The sequence below is a fragment of the Macrotis lagotis genome, chromosome 1, assembly GCF_037893015.1.
Source record: "Macrotis lagotis isolate mMagLag1 chromosome 1, bilby.v1.9.chrom.fasta, whole genome shotgun sequence".
NCBI lineage: Eukaryota > Metazoa > Chordata > Mammalia > Peramelemorphia > Peramelidae > Macrotis > Macrotis lagotis.
The window spans coordinates 734,576,571-734,598,850 of record NC_133658.1 but is presented as its reverse complement, the minus strand read 5'-3'; the positions used below and the strand labels follow the sequence as shown (position 1 = coordinate 734,598,850).

General features: G+C 35.9%; 1 protein-coding gene across 5 annotated transcripts in view; it reads right to left on the bottom strand.

Moving 5' to 3' along the window:
- ATP8A2 (ATPase phospholipid transporting 8A2) overlaps nt 1-22,280 on the bottom strand; it is an 865,734-nt gene that overhangs the window by 678,336 nt on the left and 165,118 nt on the right. For 4 of the 5 annotated variants that reach the window (XM_074216185.1, XM_074216187.1, XM_074216186.1 and 1 more), the window contains exon 1: nt 20,841-21,021. The exons of the other annotated variant lie outside the window; for it this stretch is intronic. In XM_074216185.1, coding sequence (XP_074072286.1) covers nt 20,841-20,938 — 98 coding nt within the window. In that variant the 5' untranslated portion in view covers nt 20,939-21,021. Of the gene's footprint in view, nt 1-20,840; nt 21,022-22,280 lie in introns of those variants that run through there. 5 annotated transcript variants of the gene reach the window in all.

Genomic DNA, 22,280 nt, shown 5'->3' with positions numbered 1-22,280 from the left:
GATGACCCTTCTCTTCCAGGGGAAAAACATAGACATTTAAGAAATGGGAGACTTACAACATTTCATGAAGAAAAGATTAGAGCTAAATAGAAAATCTGGACATCAAACTGGAGGTTCAAGAGACACATGAAAAGGTAAAAAATAAAACAAACTGCTATCCAATAAGATTAAACTGGCTGTATACTTGGGAGAAAGAGTCTCATAACTCTTGAGAACTGTAACTCTATTAGAGAGAATATACTTAGCCAGAAGTGATGGACACTCATAACTTTTCTGTGACTCAGACAGAATGGTTTAAAAACAATACCTCCTTAAAAAGGGGGATAGTAAGGAGAAGGGAGGAGGGAGGGAAACTGAATGGGGTAAATCTCATTAACATCAAGAGGTACAAAAGACCTATTATAATTGACAGGAAAAAAGGAAGAGGTAAGAACCACTTGAATCTTCATTTCATCAGACTTGGCTTAAAGTTAACTTAAACACACTTAGTTAAGAAACTTATCTTACCTTTCAAGAATTAAAAGGAGAAAGGGGGAGGGGGACAGTGAGAGTGAGAAAAGGGGGACTAACAGAAGGAAGGGAAGAAGGGGAAAAGGGAAAGGGGGAAAAAGAGAAGGGGTCGATTTAAGAGGGCAAACACACTGAAGGTGGTGGTATTCAGAAACAAAACACTGGGGAACATGGATAATGGGAACAAAGGAGAAAAATGCAAACAGAAGGAAGATAGCATGGAGGGCAATAAAGAGTTACTAATTATAACTTTAACTATGAATGGGATGAACTCTCCCTTAAAATGTAAGCAGAGGGGGCGGCTAGGTGGCGTAGTAGATAGAGCACCAGCCTTGGAGTCAGGAGTACCTGGGTTCAAATCCAACTTCAGACACTTAATAATTACCTAGCCTTGTGGCCTTGGGCAAGAAACTTAACCCTATTGCCTTGAAAAATCTAAAAAAAAAAAAAAAAAAAAGAGAGAGGATAGCAGAGTGGATTAAAAACCAGAATCCTACAATATGCTGCTTAAAAGAAACTCATTTGAAGCAGAAATATACATATAGAATAAAGGTAAAAGGTTGGAGCAAAATATATTGTGCTTCAGTTGAAGTGAAAAAAGCAAGGGTAGCAATCCTTACCTCAGACAAAGTAGCTGCAAAAATAGATAGCATTAAAAGAGATAAGGAAGGAAACTACTTCCTCCTAAAAGGTACCATAGACAATAAAGCATGCACCCAACAGGACAGCATACAAATTCTTAGAGGAGAAGTTGAAAGACCTACAGGAAGACATTTAGAGCAAAACTCTACTAGTGGGAGACCTCAACCTCCCACTCTCAGATAAATCTAATCATAAAATAAACAAGGAGGAAATTAAGGAGGTAAATAGATTGTTACAAAATCTAGATATGATAGACCTATGGAGGAAATTGATTGGGGACAGAAAGGAATATATACTTTTTGTTCTGCAGTACATAGCACTTACACAAAAACTGACCATGTAGTAGAGCATAAAAACCTAATGATCAACTACAGAGAGGCAGAAATAGTGAATACATCTTTCTCAGATCATAATGCAATAACAATCATATGTAATATTGGGCCAGGGAGACACAGACCCAGATCTAATTGGAAACTAAATAATCTCATTTTAAAGAATGAGTGGATCAAGCAACAAGTTATAGAAAGAATTATTTCATCCTAGATAGTGACAATAATTAAACAACAAACCAAAACCTATGGGATACACTCAAGTTGACTGTCAGGGGATATAATACATGAATAAATTAGAGAAAGAAGAAATCAATGAATGAAATATGCAACTAAAAAATTAGAGAAAGAACAAACTTAAAACCCCCAATTAAATACCAAATTAGAAATTCAAAAAAATTAAAGGAGAAATTAATAAAATCAAAAGCAAGAAAACTATTGAACTAATAAATAAATCCAAGGTTTTATGAAAACAAAAACAAAAAAACTGATAAACTTCTGGTCAATTTGATTTAAAAAAAGCAAGAAGAAAACCAAATTTCTAGTATCACAAATGAAAAAGGTGAACTCACCACCAATGAGGAAGAAATTAAAGTAATAATTCAGAATTATTTTGCCCAACTCTATGCCAATAAATTTGATAATCTAAGTGAAATGGATGAATATTTACAAAAATATAAGTTGCCCAGATTAAATGAAGAGGAAATTTAAAACCTAAAGAACCCTATCTCAGAAAAAGAAATTCAACAAGCCATTACTGAACTCCCTAAGAAAAAATCTCCAGGGTCATATGGATTCACAAGTGAATTCTATCAAACATTTAAGGAACAATTGGTTATATTTCTACATAAACTCTTTAGAAAAATAGGTGAAGACAGAACTCTGTCTAACTCTTTCTATGACACCAATATGGTGCTGATACCTAAACCAGGAAAAGTCAAAACAGAGAAAGAAAATTATAGACCTAGCTCCCTGATGAATATGGATGCAAAAATCTTAAATAAAATCTTAGCAAAACAACTACAAGTAATCACTAGGATAATACATTATAATCAAGTAGGATTTATCCCAAGAATGTAGGGTTGGTTCAATATTAGGAAAACTGTTAGTATAATTAATTATGTCAATAACAAACCTATCAAAAATCATATGATCGGGGCGGCTAGGTGGCGCAATGAATAGAACACTAGCCTTGGAGTCAGGAGTACCTAAGTTCAAATCCGACCTCAGACACTTGATAATTACCTAGCCATGTGGCCTTGGACAAGCCACTTAACCCCATTGCCTTGAAAAATCTAAAAAAAAAATCATATGATCATATCAATAGATGCTGAAAAAAGCTTTTGACAAAATACAGCACCCATTCCTACACTAGAGAGTGTAGGAATAAATAGTTTGTTCCTTAGAATAATAAACAGTATCTATCTGAAACCATTAACAAGTATTATATCCAACAGGGATAGGCTTGAGGCATTCTCAATAAGAGGAGGGGTGAAACAAGGATGCCCATTATCACCACTACTATTCAGTATCATGTTAGAAATGCTAGCCTCAGCAATTAGAGACGAAAAAGAAATTGAAGGAATTAAAACAGGGAAGGAGGAGACAAAACTCTCTTTGCAGTTGACAATGATGGTATACCTAGAGAATCCCAAAAAGTCATCTAAAAAACTACTAGAAATAATTAGCAACTTTAGCAAAATAGCAGGATATAAAATAGACCCTCATAAATCCTCAACATTTCTATACATGACTAGCAACATACAGCAGAAAGAGCTAGAAAGAGCAATCCCATTCAAAGTAACCTCAGCCAAAATAAAATACCTGGGAATCTACCTGCCAAGGCAGAATCAAAAACTTTTTTGAAAACAATTACAAAACTCTTCTCACACAAATAAAATCAGATTTAAATACCTGGGCAAACATCAACTGTCATGGATAGATCGAGCTAATATAATAAAAATGACAATTCTACCAAAACTAAACTACTTGTTTAGTGCTTTACTGATCAAAATGTAAAAAAAAAAATACATTAATGAGTTAGAAAAAGTTATAACTAAATTTATGTGGAGAAATAAAAAGTCAAGAATTTCCAGGGGTTCAATGAAAAAAAGTGTAAAAGAAGGTGACTTACCCTTACCAGATCTAAATTTATATTATAAAGCATCAGTCATCAAAACTGTCTGGTATTGGCTAAGAAATAGAGTCATGGATCAGTGGAATAGACTAGGAGCAATTGCAGGAAATGACTATAGTAATCTGCTGTTTGATAAACTCAAAGAGTTCAACTATAGGGATAAAAACTCTCTTCGATAAAACTGTTGGGAAAATTGGAAGTTAGTATGGAAGAAACTTAGATTAGACCAACACGTCATACCTTGTACCAAGATAAGATCAAAGTGGATACAGGATTTCAACATAAAAAACAATATTCTAAGCAAACTAGAAGATCAAGGGGTAGTTTACTTGTCAGATCTATGGAAAGGGAAGGAGTTTATGACCAAGGAAGAGATGGAGAACATCATTAAAAACAAACTAGATGATTTTTATTACATTAAGTTAAAAAGCTTTTGCACAAACAAAACCACTGTAATCAAGATCAAAAGAAATATAGTAAATTGGGAAAAAATTTTTGCAACTAGTATTTTTGACAAAGGACTCATTTCTAAAATATACAGAGAACTGAGTCAAATTTTCAAAAAAAAAAACCAAGCTATTCCACAATTAACAAATATTCAAAGGATATGTAAAGACAATTTACACCTGAGGAAATCAAAGCAATTCCATACTCATATGAAAAATTGCTCCAAATAATTACTTATTAGAGAAATGCAAATTAAAGCTTCTCTGAGATACCACCTCACACCTCTCAGACCAGAAAGGACAATGATCAATGTTGGAAGGGATGTGGGAAATCTGGGACACTAATACATTACTGGTGGAGCTGTGAACTCATCCAACCTTTCTGGAGAGCAATCTGGAATTATCCCCAAAAGACAACAAAAATGTGCATACTCTTTGATCCAGCTATACCACTACTGGATCTATACCCTGAAGAAATGATGAAAAAGAGTGAAAACATCACTTGTACAAAAATATTCATAACAGCCCTGTTTGTGGTGGTACAGAATTTGAAATTAAGTGAATGTCTTTCAACTGGGGAATGGCTTAACAAATTGTGGCATATGTATGTCATGGAACACTATTGTTCTATTAGAAACCAAGAGGAATGGGAATTTAAGGAAGCATGGAAGGATTTGCATGAACTGATACTTAGTAAGATGATCAGAACCAGAAAAACACTATACACCCTAACAGCAACATGGGGGGTAATGATGAACCTTGATGGATTTGCTCATTCCTTCAGTGCAACAATCAAGGACAATTTGGGGCTATCTGCAATAGAGAATACCATCTGTATCCAAAGAAAGAATTGTTGAGTTTGAACAAAGACCAAAGACTATTACCTTCAATTTAGGAAAAAAACCACATTATCTTATGTAATTTTGCTAAATCTTATACTTTATTTTTCTTCCTTAAGGATATGCTTCTCTCTCATCACATTCAACTGAGATCAATGTATACCATGGAAACAATGTAAAGACTAACAGAGTGCGTTCTGTGCGGGGAAAGAAACAAGAATGGGGGGGTGGGGGATTGTAAAACTCAAAATCTTTCTTAAAAAAGAACAATTAAAATTTTTAAAAAATTAAAGACAAACATTATTATTAGCTGAGACTTAAGGACTGGTCCAGTAAGTACCTCACTAAAGCTGATGTAAACGATTCAACAACAGAATTTAAGAATATTTATTTCTTCTTCCCACTCTTCAACATTGCTTAGTCTTGCTCGCCTGTGAATTTCATAGCCATTTATCATAAACTTGGGCATTTTTTGGTTCAGTTTTCAGAGCTATAAAATGTTATGAAGTTGCTAACTTTTACAAAAGAGATTGTGACAATAATCATGAATGATATCAAAGGCAATTACTCTTATGAACCTTGGAATACCTAAGATTACTAGTAAATTAAAATTATATAGGGTGGGAACATGACTAAAAACACAGGAGATGATCATGTCTGTGGAATTTTTTCTAATTTTTTCCCAATTATATGTAAAATAAATTGAGAATTCTCCAGTTTCTGGGATAAAAACTCTCTCTTTGATTAAAAACTGTTGGAAAATTGGAAGTTAGTATGGCAGAAACTTGAATTAGATCAATATCTCACACCCTATAGCAATATAAGATCAAAATAGGTACAGGATCTAGACATAAAAGACAATATTATAAGTAAACTAGGAGATCAAAGAATAGTTTAACCTGTCAGATCTATGGAAAGGGGACCAGTTTATGACTAATAAAGAGATGGAGAAAATCATTAAAAAACAAACTAGATAATTTTGATTACATTAAATTAAAAAGCTTTTGCACAGACAAAACCACTGTAACCAAGATCAAAAGAAATGTGGTAAACTGGGAAACAATTTTTAAAACTAGTATTTCAGACAAATGACTCATTTCTAAAATATATAGAGAACTGAATCAAATTTATAAAAAAAGACAAGCCATTCCCCAACTGACAAATGGTCAAAGGATATGCAGAGGCAATTTACAGATGAGGAAATCAAAGCAATGCACAGTCATATGAAAAACTGCTCTAAATCATTACTGATTAGTGAATTGCAAATTAAAGAATCTCTGAGTCTGAATCACCTTGCATCACTCAGAAAGGACAAAGATCAATGTTGGAAGGGATATGGGAAATCTGGGACATTAATGCATTGTTGGTGGAGTTGTGAACTCATCCAACCTTTCTGGAGAGCAATCTGGAAGTATGCCCAAAGGGCAATAAAAATGTGCATACCCTTTGATCTTGCAATACCACTACTGGGTCTATCTCCCCTGAAGAGATTATGAAAAAGGGTTAAAAACATCACATGTACAAAAATATTCATAGCAGCCCTGTTTGTGGTGGCAAAGAATTGAAAATTGAGTGAATGTCCATCAATTGGGGAATGGTTGAACAAATTGTGATATATGTACCTTATGGGATATTATTCTAATAGAAACCAGGAGGGATAGGAATGCAGAGAAGCCTGGGGAGATTTGCATGACCTGATTCTGAGTGAGGTAAGCAGAACCAGAAGAACATTGTATACTCTAATAGCAACATAGGAGTGATGGTCAACCTTAATCGACTTTCTCATTTTATCAGTGTAACAATCAGGGACAATTTTAGGATATCTGCGATAGAGAATACCGTCCATATCTACAGAAAGAATTATGAAGTTTAAACAAAAACCAAAGATTATTATCTTTAATTTTTTTAAATGTATCTTATTATGTAATTTTACTATCTCTTATATTTTATTTTGTCCTTAAGGATATAATTTCTCTCTCAACACATTTAATTTTGATCAATGTATAACATGGAAACAATGTAAAGACTATCAGACGGCCTTCTGTGGGGGGTGGGGGGGGAGGAATTAGCATTCATTTATTCCCCTCCCCTTTACTGATTAGTCAATCAATTTTGTCTAGGTTATATATGTGCAGTCATGAAAAACATATTACTATATTTGTCATGTTGGCAACCAAAATGAGAACAAAAGAAAGTGCTTTAATCTAAATTCAAACTTTTATCAGTTCTTTCTCTGGAGTATTTCTCTTAAGTTGAAAGCATTGTTATTAGGAGTCTTTCAGAATTATCTTAGATCATGGTATTGCTAAGATTAGCTAAGTCATTCAAAGTCGCCTTAAGAATGTCACTTTTAACACCTATCATTTTTTTCAAAAAACAAAACATTTGATTATTTTCTACATTAAACATATGGACTTTTTCTGAATTCGAAAATTATTTTTCCCTTTAATAGAACATAAAGTGAAATATCAACTTCATATAAGACAGATGTGCTTACCAACCCTTCAGGACAGCTGGCAGACACCACCACAATACAAAAGTTAATGCTTCTACCCGCCCTAGGTAAAGCCATTCATATAGAGTAATTAGATCTACTCTGATACATCCGAACTGGAATGATTAAAGAACTCTAATTTTATGAAGGTAACACATCAAATATTAATATTAAGCAGCATTAAGCAAAATAAGACTTGAGCATTCATGGAAGTAATTGTGGAAGTAATTCAGCAACAGTATTTTTGATTCAAAGGAGAGAGTTCTATTTTAAATAATGTTTCAAGAACTGTCAAATAAAGCACGGTTAGTTTCATTTCATAAACCAGACAATAATATTTATCATAACACCTTTACTGTACATCAGGCTTATTAGAAAAGAAAACATTCTTCACTGTTTAATTTAAAGTAGAGTGCTACTCTAACATATAGGGACCTGTCATTAAGCCTTCATACTTAATATTAGACACCCACAATGCTATATATTGGAAATATTTCAAAAACAGAGTTTCTTATTTGACAAATTTGGAAAACAAGTAAGAAAACAGAAACTGTTAAAAAATATAACATTATTCCCCATCCACCAATAAAAAAAGTCAATTTTAATCAAATGATTTAAAATGCCAGCTATGGTTCCTTGTCAATTAATGGTGAACTCTCAAATTGTCTGAGTTTATATTGAAGCTACCATGCACACACACACACACACACGTATTATCAAACGACCAAATTAAAAAATAAAAATCTCTTAAGCACCTATCATATACAAAGTACTGCACCAGATACCAGGACGGATTGAGATTGTTTCTGGGATTCTTACATTAATCATGAAATTCATCTTAATAACATTAATGATTTTATCTTATCAAGATTTTTTTTGGGGGGGGGGTTGCAAGACAGTGGGGTTAAGTGACTTGCCTAAAAGTCACAGAGATAGGTAGTTATTAAGTGTCTGATGTCAGATTTGAAGTCAGGTCCTCTTGATTCCAGGGCCAGTACTATATACTCTATCCACTCTGCCACTTAGCTGCCCCACAAGAATTTCTTTTTAAAATTTTTTTAAAACTCCTATCATCCAGTGTGTTGGTGATCCCTCCTAGATTTATGTCATCTGCAAGTGTGAGAAGTATGCCATCTAAGTTACTGACAGTAATGACCTTTATAATAATAATGATATTAAATAACATATTTATTAGTGTTTAAAGATTTGCAAGGTGCTTTACAAGTATCTCACATAGCACAGGAGCAAGCACAATCCTTGGAGCAACCCCACTTTTTACTTCTGTCCAAGAAAACCTACTCTTTAGGTATGACCATTTAACCAGCTATGAATCCACAAAACTGACATATTAACTATTGCAATTCTGATCTTCTTCATAAGAAGAAGGCTTTGTCAAAATGTATGTCTTAGAAATGTGAAACATGCAAACATGGAATTATACCACTGACATTAGAGTTAACATGAGATACCATCACAAGTATCAGTTACATATCTATGCTTTTATGCTCTAGGAGCCCAGATAAATAGAGAAATCTATCAAAAATAAGCCCTTATAAAAATTAGTACATATTGATTTAAAAAAAACTAGTTTGATTGATAAACCAGAAATAGATATTTGTAGAATTAGATATCATTTAAAAAGAAGAAACAGAAAAGGATTCATTAACATTTAATACTAGATCTAACCTTGTATGTTCTGGAAATTGAATTGCTATATGCTACCATCCCAACAATGAAAGAGCTGATGCTTCTTTTGTTCTCTTTATTCACATAATCTCTCTTGAAAGAGGCAGGCTGCTGATTAGTGCTTTTAATTATGAATTTGTTGTTGACTGAAGAGGTGCACAAATAAGAATAGCCATTAGTAACAAGGATAAACTATATTCACTCTTCCATATAAGATCACAGACGGTGATGCCCTATGACCATCAAAATCAAGTTATCAGACATGAGGTTATACATTGTCAAATTTCTTACCTTCCATCCTGACCAAAAGTCACTATAAACTCCTCCAAAATCAGGTGGGCAGATCATTTAGGATCCACATTTTTTTTCACCTAAGCCTCTCACTCCAAATATACTGAATAGAATTCATCTATCAGCAAGTTTTTTTTAAATACCTACAAAGTGTCAAACACTACACTAGACATTGGAGTTACCAAGAAAGAAACAGCCCAAAGAAATTCCAGAAACACACATGAGTTTATATTCTAAAGGATAATGTAAATATATAAATATATATGGCATAAATATAAAGTTAAATGCAAACATATAAAAATTAGTTAAACACAAATTATTTTGAGAGGAGGGCACTAGCAGTTAAGGGATAAGGAAATATTTCAAGCTGAAGAAGGTGACAATTCTGTGTCTTAAAAGAAAAGAGGTACTCCATGAGTCAGAGAGACAAGGAGGAAGTATATTCCAAGGATGAAGGATGTCTAGTGCAAAGAAATGAAGAGAGGGAATGGCATATAGTAGAAAAGAACAGAAATTTGGCTGCATCACAGGGGCTGGTGCCAGGTTGTATAGAGCTTTAAAAGATAAACAGAGTTTATATTCATTCTAGAAGCAACAGAAAGCCACTGGAAATGATAGCATATGCATTACATGGTCAGGTCTGCATTTAAGGAAAATTTCCTGGCAATTATATTTAGGATGGACCAGAGTAGGAAGAGGTTTAAAGGGAGGGAGATCAATTGCAATAACTAAGGCAAGAAGGTGTTGGGGGCCTAAACAAAGGTGATAGCTGTGTGAGCTTAGAGAAGGGATCAGATAGAAAAGTGATCCTAAAGAGGGGAAATGATCTGCTCAGGATCACACAGTAGCAAGTAACAGAGCTGAGATTTGAACCCAGATTCTCTAACTTCCAAGTCAGCACTCTCTAACCCTGGTACCCCTTAATTACCCTGAAGGACCACTAAACAATGCTCCTTGTTCTCAGTCTCCAGATCAGAGCTTCTGTAATTCAGTTATGGCTTTTTCCAATTGCTGGAAGATTAAAAGAAAACTTTTTTTCGCACTTAACTAAGCTAGCTAGACTGAATCACTAAGGTTTTCAGTAGTAATAACACTGAAGTTTTCCTCTTCCACTTATTACTTTTCTGAGTCTGAAGGAAACCACACATGGAAATCGAAGGTAAAAGTAGATATTTTCTATGTGTCTTAGGTGTCTCATTTAGGACATTGATTCTGAGTGAGATAATTGCTTTTCTGGAAAGGGTCAAACCCTAGGGTCTCTGGTGAACTTGCAGTAATGAACTCAGAGAATATTCTGAAAAGAAAGCTGTCCAGGATAAATAAACTTAGCATTCAGGTAGTAAAGCCTTAGGAATAATAGCAAACAGAAATATGAAAACATACAAGTATAAGCAAGTCACTAAAACCTCTAAGAGTCCCACTTTTTCCTTTTATAAAACAGGATCATACTTGAATTTACTGCCTCATAGTATTAGAAGGAGCATCATAACAACTTTGCTAACTATAAAGTATTGCAAATTAATTATTCTTCAGTACAAATTTATTTCAGGATTAACAACGCTTTCTGGGTCTCAATTTCCTTCTGAAGTAGAAGCTTCCTTTTAAGGTAAAAGAGGTATCCTAGTTGGCCCCTGAAGTTTCTTCTACCTTTTGATCTATGAAAGATCGACTAAATATAAGACAGAATCTAAGTTAATTCCAGGATCTAGCAAAAGTCTTTTCTTTTTGTCCCCAAGATTATGCTACTACAATATCCTGCAAAATTTTTCCTAATGATTATCAAAAGACTACATGGGAGGCTTATTTGGATGTGGTCTAAAAGTAAGACTTTGGAAGAAGATCATTCTGAATAGGTCATGTCTCTTCCATGGCTACCCAGATGAGCTCTCAAGAAAGCTCTATTTCAGGGGTGTCTAGGTGGCGCAGTGAATAGAACACCGGCCTTGGAGTCAGGAGTGCCTGAGTTCAAATCTAGCCTCAGACACTTAATAATTACCTAGCTGTGTGGCCTTGGGCAAGCCACTTAACTCCATCTGCCTTGCAAAAAAAAACAAAAAAAAAAAAAAGAAAGCTCTATTTTCCTTTTGCCAGCTTTTGCCAGGGTTTGGAGAAAGAAAGGAAGGGCTGGCTAGGAGATCATTCACCATCAGAATTATCCAGCTCCTTGTAGAAATGTTAAAAGTACCATTTGTTGATAATGGAAAATACAATCATTTGAAATGTTAAGAATAAACCAAAGATTATATATCCTACTAATGGAGGATGAAAATGTAACCCTCTTTTCAGATATCTCAGGAGGACTCCACATAGTGCATACTCATCTTATTATACTCTACCATTATCCAGGCAATTGCAACTCCTACTTTTCCAAATACCTTCCACAATGTTTCTTTTCCATATCTTCTTTCCAATTCTTCCTGTTCTAAAAAGCTACCCTGTGAACACCAGATAGAGACAACCAAGTATCCTAAGGGATCTCAAAACCTAACAGTCTCTAAATTGATGGCTTCTCCTCTCTCTGGAGCTTCAGAGAGTCATGAGTTAGCATGAAAGAGTTAAGACCATGACACAATCTCAACCCACACAACTGCTGTTGTGCCTACTGAAGGTAACATCTCTGAGAGACCTGAAATGCCCTAAGATGCCTACTGACATCATCCTAGCTGATTCCAGATGACCTTCTAAGTGGTGATAGAGGATGTCAAGAGATAATAGACAACAGCATTTAAGGCAAAGGAAAGAAGACAGAGCCTGAGCAATGCTATAGTCTGACCAGTTGATTCTTTTAACTAAGGGAAGGGAATAAGAGATTTATTAAATTCCTAGAAGTACCTCATAGCATATTGGGAAACACGTTAAGGGCTTTATAAATGTTCTTATTAGATTCTCACACTCATGAGAAATATTTTTCCATTTTACACTTAAGGAAATTGAAGCTGACAGGTTAAATGACTTGCTCAGGGTCATAATATCCAATAATGCCTGCATCAGAATTTGAACTCAGATCTTCCTGACTGCAGGTCCAGTGGTCTAGTCACTCTGCCAAACAGCTCCTAACTTATTACTTACACTAAAGAATGAGAAAAAGGATTGATGTGTATAAAACTATTTTAACAGCTCTTTTTGTGGTGGCCAAAAACTGGAAAGTAAGATAATATCCATTATTTGTAAGAACTGGCAAATTGTGATATAGGAATGGAGTGGATAATACTTGTGTATTTAAAAATGGTGAAAGGGATTACTTTAAAGAAGTGAATAAAACTGGAAGCACCTAAACTGGAAGAACAATTGATACAATATACATTGTAAAGAAAAAAGACCACTGACCGGCACAATGAGCAACCATGATCCCAGAGGAAAGATAATGAAACATGCTATTTGCTTCCTGGCAAAAGTGATACACTCAAGGTACAGAATGAGACATATTTTTGGATACGGACAATGTAGTAATTTGTTTTACTTGACTAGGCCTATTTTTACAATGTTGTTTTTGTTTTTTTTTTTTGTTACTTGTTAAGGTTTCAGGAGGCAGAGAAGGTGAAATTTAGCAGAAGGGAGAGAAAATAAATGCTTGTAATTGAAATTTTTTTTAAACCTACTACTCACAACTATGACTTATGCTTGCACTTGGATAGTTTTAACATATAGTTATTAGTCTCTGAAATTATTAAAGATAAGCAAAGAAGTCATTTAAGCAGCCCTCTTTCTAATTTTTTAGAGATTTAGTCTTTACTTGCTAGCAGTAAGAATACAAAAATTGGTTAGTGTCTCACATAAAACACTGGCTGACTTACTCTTTAGCTTCAAAGAATAAAACTCAATAAACATGGGTACAGAATAGATGACTGGACTAGAAAATGCCTATGACAGCACTTCATCTTAGAGGTTGCTTTATCTGACTACCCTAGTAAATCAGCAGGTGTTCTCAATCTTTTTTGCACTGGTCAAAAATGTTAGTTACAAGATTCCATGGAGGGCTTGTATTTGTTCTCTGGCATTTGTTGGTATTTATATAAAAAGGAATACGACAATCATCTCACTGCATTCATTTTCATTGAGTGCTCAATGCTTGAACTGCAAGACATAATGAACATGACTGACTCAGAAACCAAATTGAGAGAGGGTGAAAATGTGGAGGCTATTTCATAAGACAGAGATTATTATAAATAATGTTTTCAAAAATGGTAAATAAATGCTTTTGATTGACATTTTTAAAAAACATACCAATTCTACAAACCTTTGTTAGGCACCTAAATAACAATAATAATTCCTAGGGATATGAAGTCTTTTAAAAGGGGCAGTTCTAACCCTTGAGGTACTTAAAGTCTATATTATCTTGTTTTGCATCATGGGAATATCTGTTTCACACTCAGGGCCTTCTAAAACTTCCACATTTTATCCAAAATATTATTCTTCTTGATCTCTGAAGCTTTTACTTGCAATATAAATGATGGAAGATGGTAGATCACAAATTGATTATAGTCCTTCTTCCAATTCTCCCTCTCCCCTGCTCCTTAATATCTCGGGGGCTGCATAAATATACTCACATTCTGTTACCATAAAAGTCATCATAATCATCAAATACTGCTTAACTTGCAATGATCAAAGTATTAAAACACATGCTCCAATAGACTTTTCTGCTAAAAATCTTTCTTATAGAAGGTCTCTACTCCAGTGTTACAAGATGAAGCAGAAATGACCATGGATTTTACAAGCATAGGCTCTGACAGTCCTGTCAAGATGGAAAGGATGTGAGTAAAGATCCTGAAAATGAACTTTGTGTGTATATCTCATCTGACACCTAATTAAAGATTATTCTGGAGAGGTTCACAGATAGAAGCTTAGCTATCTAGTGATAATTTCGTGAGTGGAGGGTGCATGGAAAGTCAAAATCATCCTTTAAGACATTGAAAGGGATGTGATCTGTGTGACTGGAAAGAATAGCCAGATGGATGAAGCCACAGGTCCTTCAAGTGTAAAATAAGCTGATATAATCCCCATCCAAGATGGATTTGTCATCTTTTCATTTTTTTAGAGGCAAAAATCTCATCTTGTCAATATCAGAAAAGAGGTTCCAAAAATCAGGATCTTAGCACATGAACAACTTGCAGTGATGCTAAAATAAATTATGATCCTGTATAATACTAATAGAGAGCCATTACTTTAGAGAAGAAGACGACTATAATTTAAAGTCAGTGAATTCAAGGCAACATTTTACCGATATTCAATATTACTTCAGTGACATATAAGACTAACTGAGGAAGAAAGCTTTTGTATCCTTTTTCAATTAAAATACTATTGATGCTATTTGGCTGCTGCTCTAGTAACTGGCTGCTTGAACTCGAGTTATTTTTGCTATAGAGAAAACTCCCACTTGAAATGGATGATGTATTAAATACCTGGGCATATGGTTACATTTCATCTAGCTTTTAAGAATTCAATCTCAAAAGATCTGTGAAAATGACTTGTTATAGTTTTGAAGTCCCATTTCAAGAATTAGATGTTCACATCCACATAGAAAGGCCACATCTAGGCACAAGGCCCAGTTCCTGATTATATGAATACTGATTTGTGAACACTGAGTGTGAGTTGCTTTTTTAACTTGATTTTGGCACACAGGTATATCCTACTCTGAGTAAATACGGGTAAACTAGCTTGACAAATCAAGTTAGAAGATGGTTCTTCACATAACAAAAAAAAAAAAAAAGTTTTCATAGGAGATGTAGACCACAATTCAAACTACTAAAATTTGACTTTGTATAAAAAATTCAACTTTGTAGAAAGGCATTTGCTATATAAATGAGGTACATTATCTTATGTTGAGATACGTCACATCATTTTTCCAACTACTTTCAACTAATATTTCCAAGTGATACATGTCAAGGTGATTCTATGATTTGTCATTTCATCAATGGAAGGCCCTCCTTCTACAGATATCATCTATCATATAATTTTTCAGAGCTTTCTATAGTTCTGAGTTTGGGTTAAAAAGATGAAATGAACTCCAGACTTCATGGCTTTGAGGTCAGCTCTCTATCCATGATGCCACGTTGACTATTATGCAGATTAATGTCTAGGAGTAAAAGATGTATTTGTAGCTCATTAGCATGAATTATGTTACACAAAAAAAGGTATTATTTTTGCGAATGATTGAAAGAAACTACACAGATTTGAGGTGAAATACCAGCATTATTTCTAGTTTGAGTATTTGGGGTCTCAGTTTTTGTTGCTCAGTTGTTTCTAACTCTTTGTCATCCCATTTGGGGTTTTCTTGGCATTTGCCAATTATTTATACAGCTCATTTTGCAGATGAGGAAACTGAGGCAAACAGCATTAAATGACTTACCACCCAGGGTCACAGACTAGTGAGTATCTGAGGTCAGATTTGAACTCAGGAAAATGAGTCTTCCTGACTCCAGCTCATGTGTTTTATCCACTGCACCATCTACTCCATCCACTGTCTCACTTAGCTGCCCTAGGGGACTTGGTTACTAATTGTAAAATAAGAGGTTATTAGAAAGAAATTGTCTAAGGTAAACCTCTACATTTCAAAGCTATCAAACTGAGGTGGCATACAGAGTACATCTAGTTTTAGGGCAAATCTTTCCTTCCTGCTTCCCAGGATTCCTAAGGCTAGGATATTATTCCTTATTCTTAAGATAAGCCCAGAAGCAAAACTATCAACAGGCATTATGTGTAATGGGGATAAGCTAAAATCATTCCCAATAAAATCAGGGTTCAAACAAGAATGACTATTATCAACACTATTATTCAATATCGGATTAGAAATGTTAGCTTAAGCAATAAGAGAAGAAAAAGAAATTGGAAGGAATCAGAATCGGTAATGAAGAAATAAAACTCTCTCTTTGCAGGTGATATGATGATATACCTAAAGAATCCTAGAATATCATCTAAAAAACTACTGGAAACAATTAGCAATTTTAGCAAAGTCATGGAATATAAAATAAATCCACATAAATCCTCAGCATTTCTGTATATTACTAACAAGATACAGCAGCAAAAGATAGAAAGAGAAATCCCAATTAAAATAACTTCAGACAACATAAAATACCTGGGAGTTTACCTGCCAAAGCAGACTTTAAAACTCTATGAAAACAACCATAAGTCACTTTTCACATAAATAAAATTAGATCTAAATAATTGGGCAAATGTCAATTGCTCATGGGTAGGCCGAGTTAATATAATAAAAGTGACAATTCCACCTAAATTAAATCACTTATTTAATGTCATAGCAATCAAACTTTCAAAAATTTAATCTAGTGAGCTAGAAAACATAGTAACTAAATTCATATGGAGGAACAAAATGTCAAGAATATCAAGGAAATTAATTGAAAAAATGCAAAGGAAGGCAACCTAGCCAAATCAGATCTAAAATTATATTACAAAGCATCATTCATCAAAACTGTTTGGTACTGGATAAGAAATAGAGTAGTAGATTAGTGGAATAGATTAGGTGCAAAAGAGACAGCAGCAAATGACTATAGTAATCTATTGTTTGACAAACCTAATTCCAGTTTCCCAGATAAAAACTCACTTTCGATAAAAAAAAAAACTGCTGGGACAACTGTAAGATAGAATGGCAGAAATTAGGCATAGACCAACATCTCACACTCTATACCAAGATAAGGTAGAAATGGGTATAGGAATTAGACATAAAAGGTAATATTATAAGCCAATTAGGAGAATAGGGAATAGGTTACCTGTCAGATCTACAGAAAGGGAAGCAGTTTATGACCAAGGAAGAGATGGAGAACATCATTAAAAACAAACTAGATAATTTTGATTACATTAAATTTAAAAGCTTTTGCACAAACAAAACCACTGTAACCAAGATCAAAAGAAATGTAGTAAACTGGGGAAACAATTTTTACAACTAGTATTTCTGACAAATGCCTCATTACTAAAAATATAGAGTACTGAGTCAGATTTATAAAAAAAAAAAGCCATTCCCCAACTGACAAATAGTCAAAAAGGATATGCAGAGGCAATTTACAGATGAAGAAATCAAAGTGACCCTAGTCATATGAAAAATTTCTCTAAATCATTACTGATCAGAGAAATGCAAATTAAAACTTCTCTGAAGTATCACCTCACACCTCCCAGATTGGCCAATATGATCCAAATTATCAGTATTGGAGGGGATGTGGGAAAATTGAGACACTAATACATTGTTGGTGCAACCTTTCTGGAGAGCAATTTGGAATTATGCCCAAAGGGCAATTAAAATGTGCTTATTATCCCTTAAGTCAGCAATATCACTCTTGGATCTATATCCTGAAGAGATTATGAAAAGGGGTAAAAATCCCACATTCATAGCATATTCATAGAAGCTTTTTTGTAGTGGCAAAGTATTGGAAATTGAGGATATAGCCATCAATTGAGGAATGGCTAAACAAACTGGTATATGTATGTGATGGAACACTATAGTTCTTCAAGACATTAGAATTTCAGAAAAGCCTGAAAAGATTTGCATGAATTGGTATTGAATGAAATGAGCAGAACTAGAAGAATATTATACAAATTAAGAATAATATGGGATCATGATCAGAAGTACAATAATCAAAGACAATTTTAAGAGACTTTTGATAGAAAATACCATCCGTATAGAGAAAGAACTGTGGGGTTTAAATGAAGTCCAAAGCTTATTATCTTCAATATTTAAAAGCTTTCTTATGTTATTATGCCATTTTTCCTCTCTATTGTTTTCTTTCTTCCATTTGGATCTGATTCTTCTCCATAACATTGCTCAATACTGATCTATGTTTAGCATGGTTATAAATATAGAGTCTTTATCAGATTGCTTTCTGTTAGGCAGAAAGGGGAGGAAGGGAGGGAAGGAGAAAAATTATAAAACCAAAACCTTGCAAAAAAAAAAATGATAGGTTAAAAAAACTACCATTCCAACTAGGAAAAACAAATAAATAAAATATTTAAATTTTTTAAAATAAGAGAAATAAGCTCAGAATCATCCTACTTTCTGAAAACTTAGCCTGATCTCCTCCATCTCATACTTTATTTCCTGACTTCACAGTCACTTGAACAAACATTCCCAATTCTGATCCTTTTCTTAATCAAGTCCCTGACCACCCTTAGTAAGTAGGAGCAAAAGAATAGCCAACTGGCAATTAATTTGCCAAGTTAGTAAAGAGATTGGGGTGAGAAACCAAGAACTATGCTTAAGCAAGGTCCAACCAAATTGTGGACTCCTTATATAATTATGCCCCAGCTCAAATAATTTATTTAGTATTGCTCTCTAGAAAAAAGTTAATATTTTTTCATCATACTTAAGGGGGAAAACACCAGTGATCTAGAATCAGGAATTCTCTCCATGGTAAATTATCTTTCTTCAGAGTAATGTGATTTTCCTATTGTCTGAGAAGAAGAATATAAAATCCTAAATAATGATGTACAATTTTGATTACAAAAATAATTTTTTCCTGTTTTAGACCCTAATAAATCTTTCTGACTGAAAAGAAGGCCTTAATGATTACTAATAACTGATTGAAATCTTTAAATTAAAAAGGAAAGCATTAAAGAGACTCTGGTAGTAAAAGTTGTCATAGTTTACATCTCTCTGATGACCATTAAAAATCTAAGCAAGTTTTGCAAGTAATTCTTGATAAAATGATATGCTACTATGATAAACCTCTTAGAGTTAATGTTACATGATTAGTCTGATTATCATTCCCACTGACAGACATGTTGTACATCAAGAAAGTTTGGATTTTCTGATAATAAAACAAGTTACATTTAAATGTTTAAGATCCTAAGTTTTCAATTTTGAGTCAATTTTTTTGCTGATAATACATACTATGAAAATTGAATATAAAACAGATAATATTTTAATAATTAATAATTATAAGACTCAGATAATTTGATTCCAATTTAGTTCCCTTATGTGGGATTTTAATCCTAAAACATAAGTATTAGAGGGGAGAAGGAAGGACACCCATTTTGTCATTTTTTCTATTAGTACTCTATAGTTTACATGCACACTATAGCAGATCTGAAACATAGTAGTTTTTAAGTCTCATAATTAATCTCATAAAATTTCACTAAATTGCAAGGAAACTTGAAATTAGAATCAACTTTGTCCTAATATAGACTGCAAGAATTAGAATAAACTTCCTCTACTGCTGTCCTTCAATATAAGTTATGAAAGGGACTGGGAGTTTTTTCACACTGTCTTTCTTGTATCATACTTTTCTCTGTAACATTTGAAGACAAAAAATAAATAAGGACACAACGTCTAAACTCTGAAATTCAAATAGAAAGAACACCTGTCAGTAGAAAGAACTTTTAGGGAAAAAAAAAGAGAAATGTCCTAATGGTTCAATTTCAGTCTTAAAGTAAAATAATTTTATGGGTTTTTTTAACTTTATACAGACAGGTTATAGCAAAGGATATGAATTAATACAGGTGGGCATAGCCCAGGACTAGAATAGCCCAGAAAAGAAATTCTTTCTTCTAAAATGGAAGCTGGCCATATGAGCAGTTTAGAAAACTATTGAATGAATGGAGCAAATCAGCAACATCTTAACATCAATAAGAGAACAAGTCTGAAAATGGGATAAAAAGCAAGTACTTTTCTAACAGTAATATTACGCTATCTTCATACTGAAGACAACACTAATCACTCTATTCTGATCAGAGGTTCAGAGAGAAAATCTAGGGCACATATAATGCTCATCACCAAGACAGAAGTTACTCCTTATGTCAGTACCACTGTTTTACTCAAAGTCACTTATGATAGCTGTTGGCATAATCTTTAATAGAACAGACAAAATATTTATTCTTCTCAATAAAAAGGTAGAATATTTTAAGCAGACCCTCCAAGTCAAAGACACCAAATTGTAGCATTAGGTTCCTGCTAGCTTGTAGTAATGAGCCCAGACAACAGCTTCACCTCCTCCAGTCCGTTTCCTCATCAGCAAAATGAGAGGTTTGGACAACACCTCTCAAAGCATCCTGAATTCTATGTTTAAATACTAATCATTGGACAAAACGAGTTCTCCTTACTCTAATCTCAAAGCCATGACAGCCAGGTGCTTCTCGTGACAAGCTGTCTGGTGAATTAGCTTGGGTAACGGAGCTTCATGAAGCGGCCGTTTCTCTTTTAAAAAGGGATCCCTGTGAGGTCTGTAAACACTGTCATCCAGCGGCAGGCTGCACAGTCCTGCTCACCGAGAGGCTCGAGGGGATCCCCTGAGTGAGGGCCTGGGGAGGAGGCAGGATCCCGGGGGGCGGAGGCGGGCTTGGAGCCTTCGCTCGGGGCTCCAGAACCGGGGGCTTGAGGCAGCGGAGCAGCACCTGAGCCCATGGGGAAGGGGCGGGGGGCTCTCGTCTGCAGGGAGGCTCGCTGCCCGGCCCGCCGCACCCGGGGTGTGCACGGGGCTCTCTCCTTGCCGCCCCCCCCCCCCCCGCCCCGCCGCCTCCCTTTCTTACCTGACCCGATTGTCGTGGAACTTGGTCGGCTGGACCCGGTTGAAGAAAATGGTGCGAGAGGGCGCTTCCTCCGGGTCCACAATGGACGTCCGGGACATCTCATCATCCGCTATCTTATATCCTGAGGAGTTATAAGTAGGTTCTGTAGACAGGGGAGAGAACACAAAAGAAGTCAGGGAGCGGGCGGGGGCGAGCTGGCCCGGCAGGGCAGCGCGGGGCTGCAGACGGAGCCGGGAAGGATGCTGGCGGCTCTGCGCCCGGGCCCGCCTATCTACCTCTCCCCTCCCTGGGGACTGCTGCCGCGAGGCTCCGGCTCCTCCCCTTCCCCTCCCTCCGGGCCCAAGGGGGCGGGGGGCGGCAGCTGCGCTCGGGCCCCGGGCAGAGCGCGCCCCGGAGGAGCCGCAGCGGGAGCGGGAACCGAGGGCGGCTTCTGCCCAAGGCCAGGCCCGGGCTGGGCCGAGCCCCGCGGCCGCCGGCGCTGGGGGGAAGCGAATGGAGGGGGAGATGGGAAATGGGATTCTGCTCGCCCCATGGACGCAGACCCGTCCCCGGCAGCCTGCGCGGGGCGGGCAGCCAGGAGCACCCGCACCGCGGCCTGAGGACGCGCTCTCTGCCAGCCTCGGCGGGCAGATCTCCCCGCAGCTCCTGCGTGTATTAGGGTGTCTTCGGAGACGACACCTTCCCTTTCTGGCCCTCTCTGCATCCCCATGATCCGACTCAGGACTCACATCTGCGTGAGGGCAGACGCACCCCACCTGTTAGGTTAGAGGCAGCCATCACCCACTTCCAATCTGGGAAACCTCAGGGTTCTGGGGCAAGTGTCACGGCCTTTGAGCTTTCCCTCTTCCCCGGCCCAGGCCCCAGCTCTGTCCTCCACACAGAGAAGGGCATTTCCCCATCAACTACTCAGGATGAAATTTTTTCCTGACCTTAACCTGTCTCATCTCATTTAGGAAAATGGCAATTCATTGGGAAGGCAGGTGCCTCTTCCTATAGAGTCTACCACACTTGAAATGTCTCTTAGATATCTAGGAAACATTTAAGTTTTGAGAAGTTATCAGGAACTGTTATGGAGAAGGTAGACATAGTTTAGGGAAATACATTTTCTCTTTATCACACTGTCCAGGACAAGGATTTCTATCTTAAAGGATATCTAAAGAACTTGAGTGAATGAAAATATTCACCATCTTAAGAGATTTTCTGCCCCATTACAATATTCTGTTCAAATTAATCTCTAAGAATTGACATATCCCACTGGAGCAAACGACCTACATTACTCTAGACCCCAAGGTTAACATATTTTTCCCAAGATCATCCAACATCTTATGCCTATTATTCAGCTTCCAAATAAAGTGACTAAGCAGCCTTACTTTACCACCCAAAGGCTACATAAAAAGACCCTGCATCTGATAATTTTCCTTTGTTCTTCCAGGTGTAATG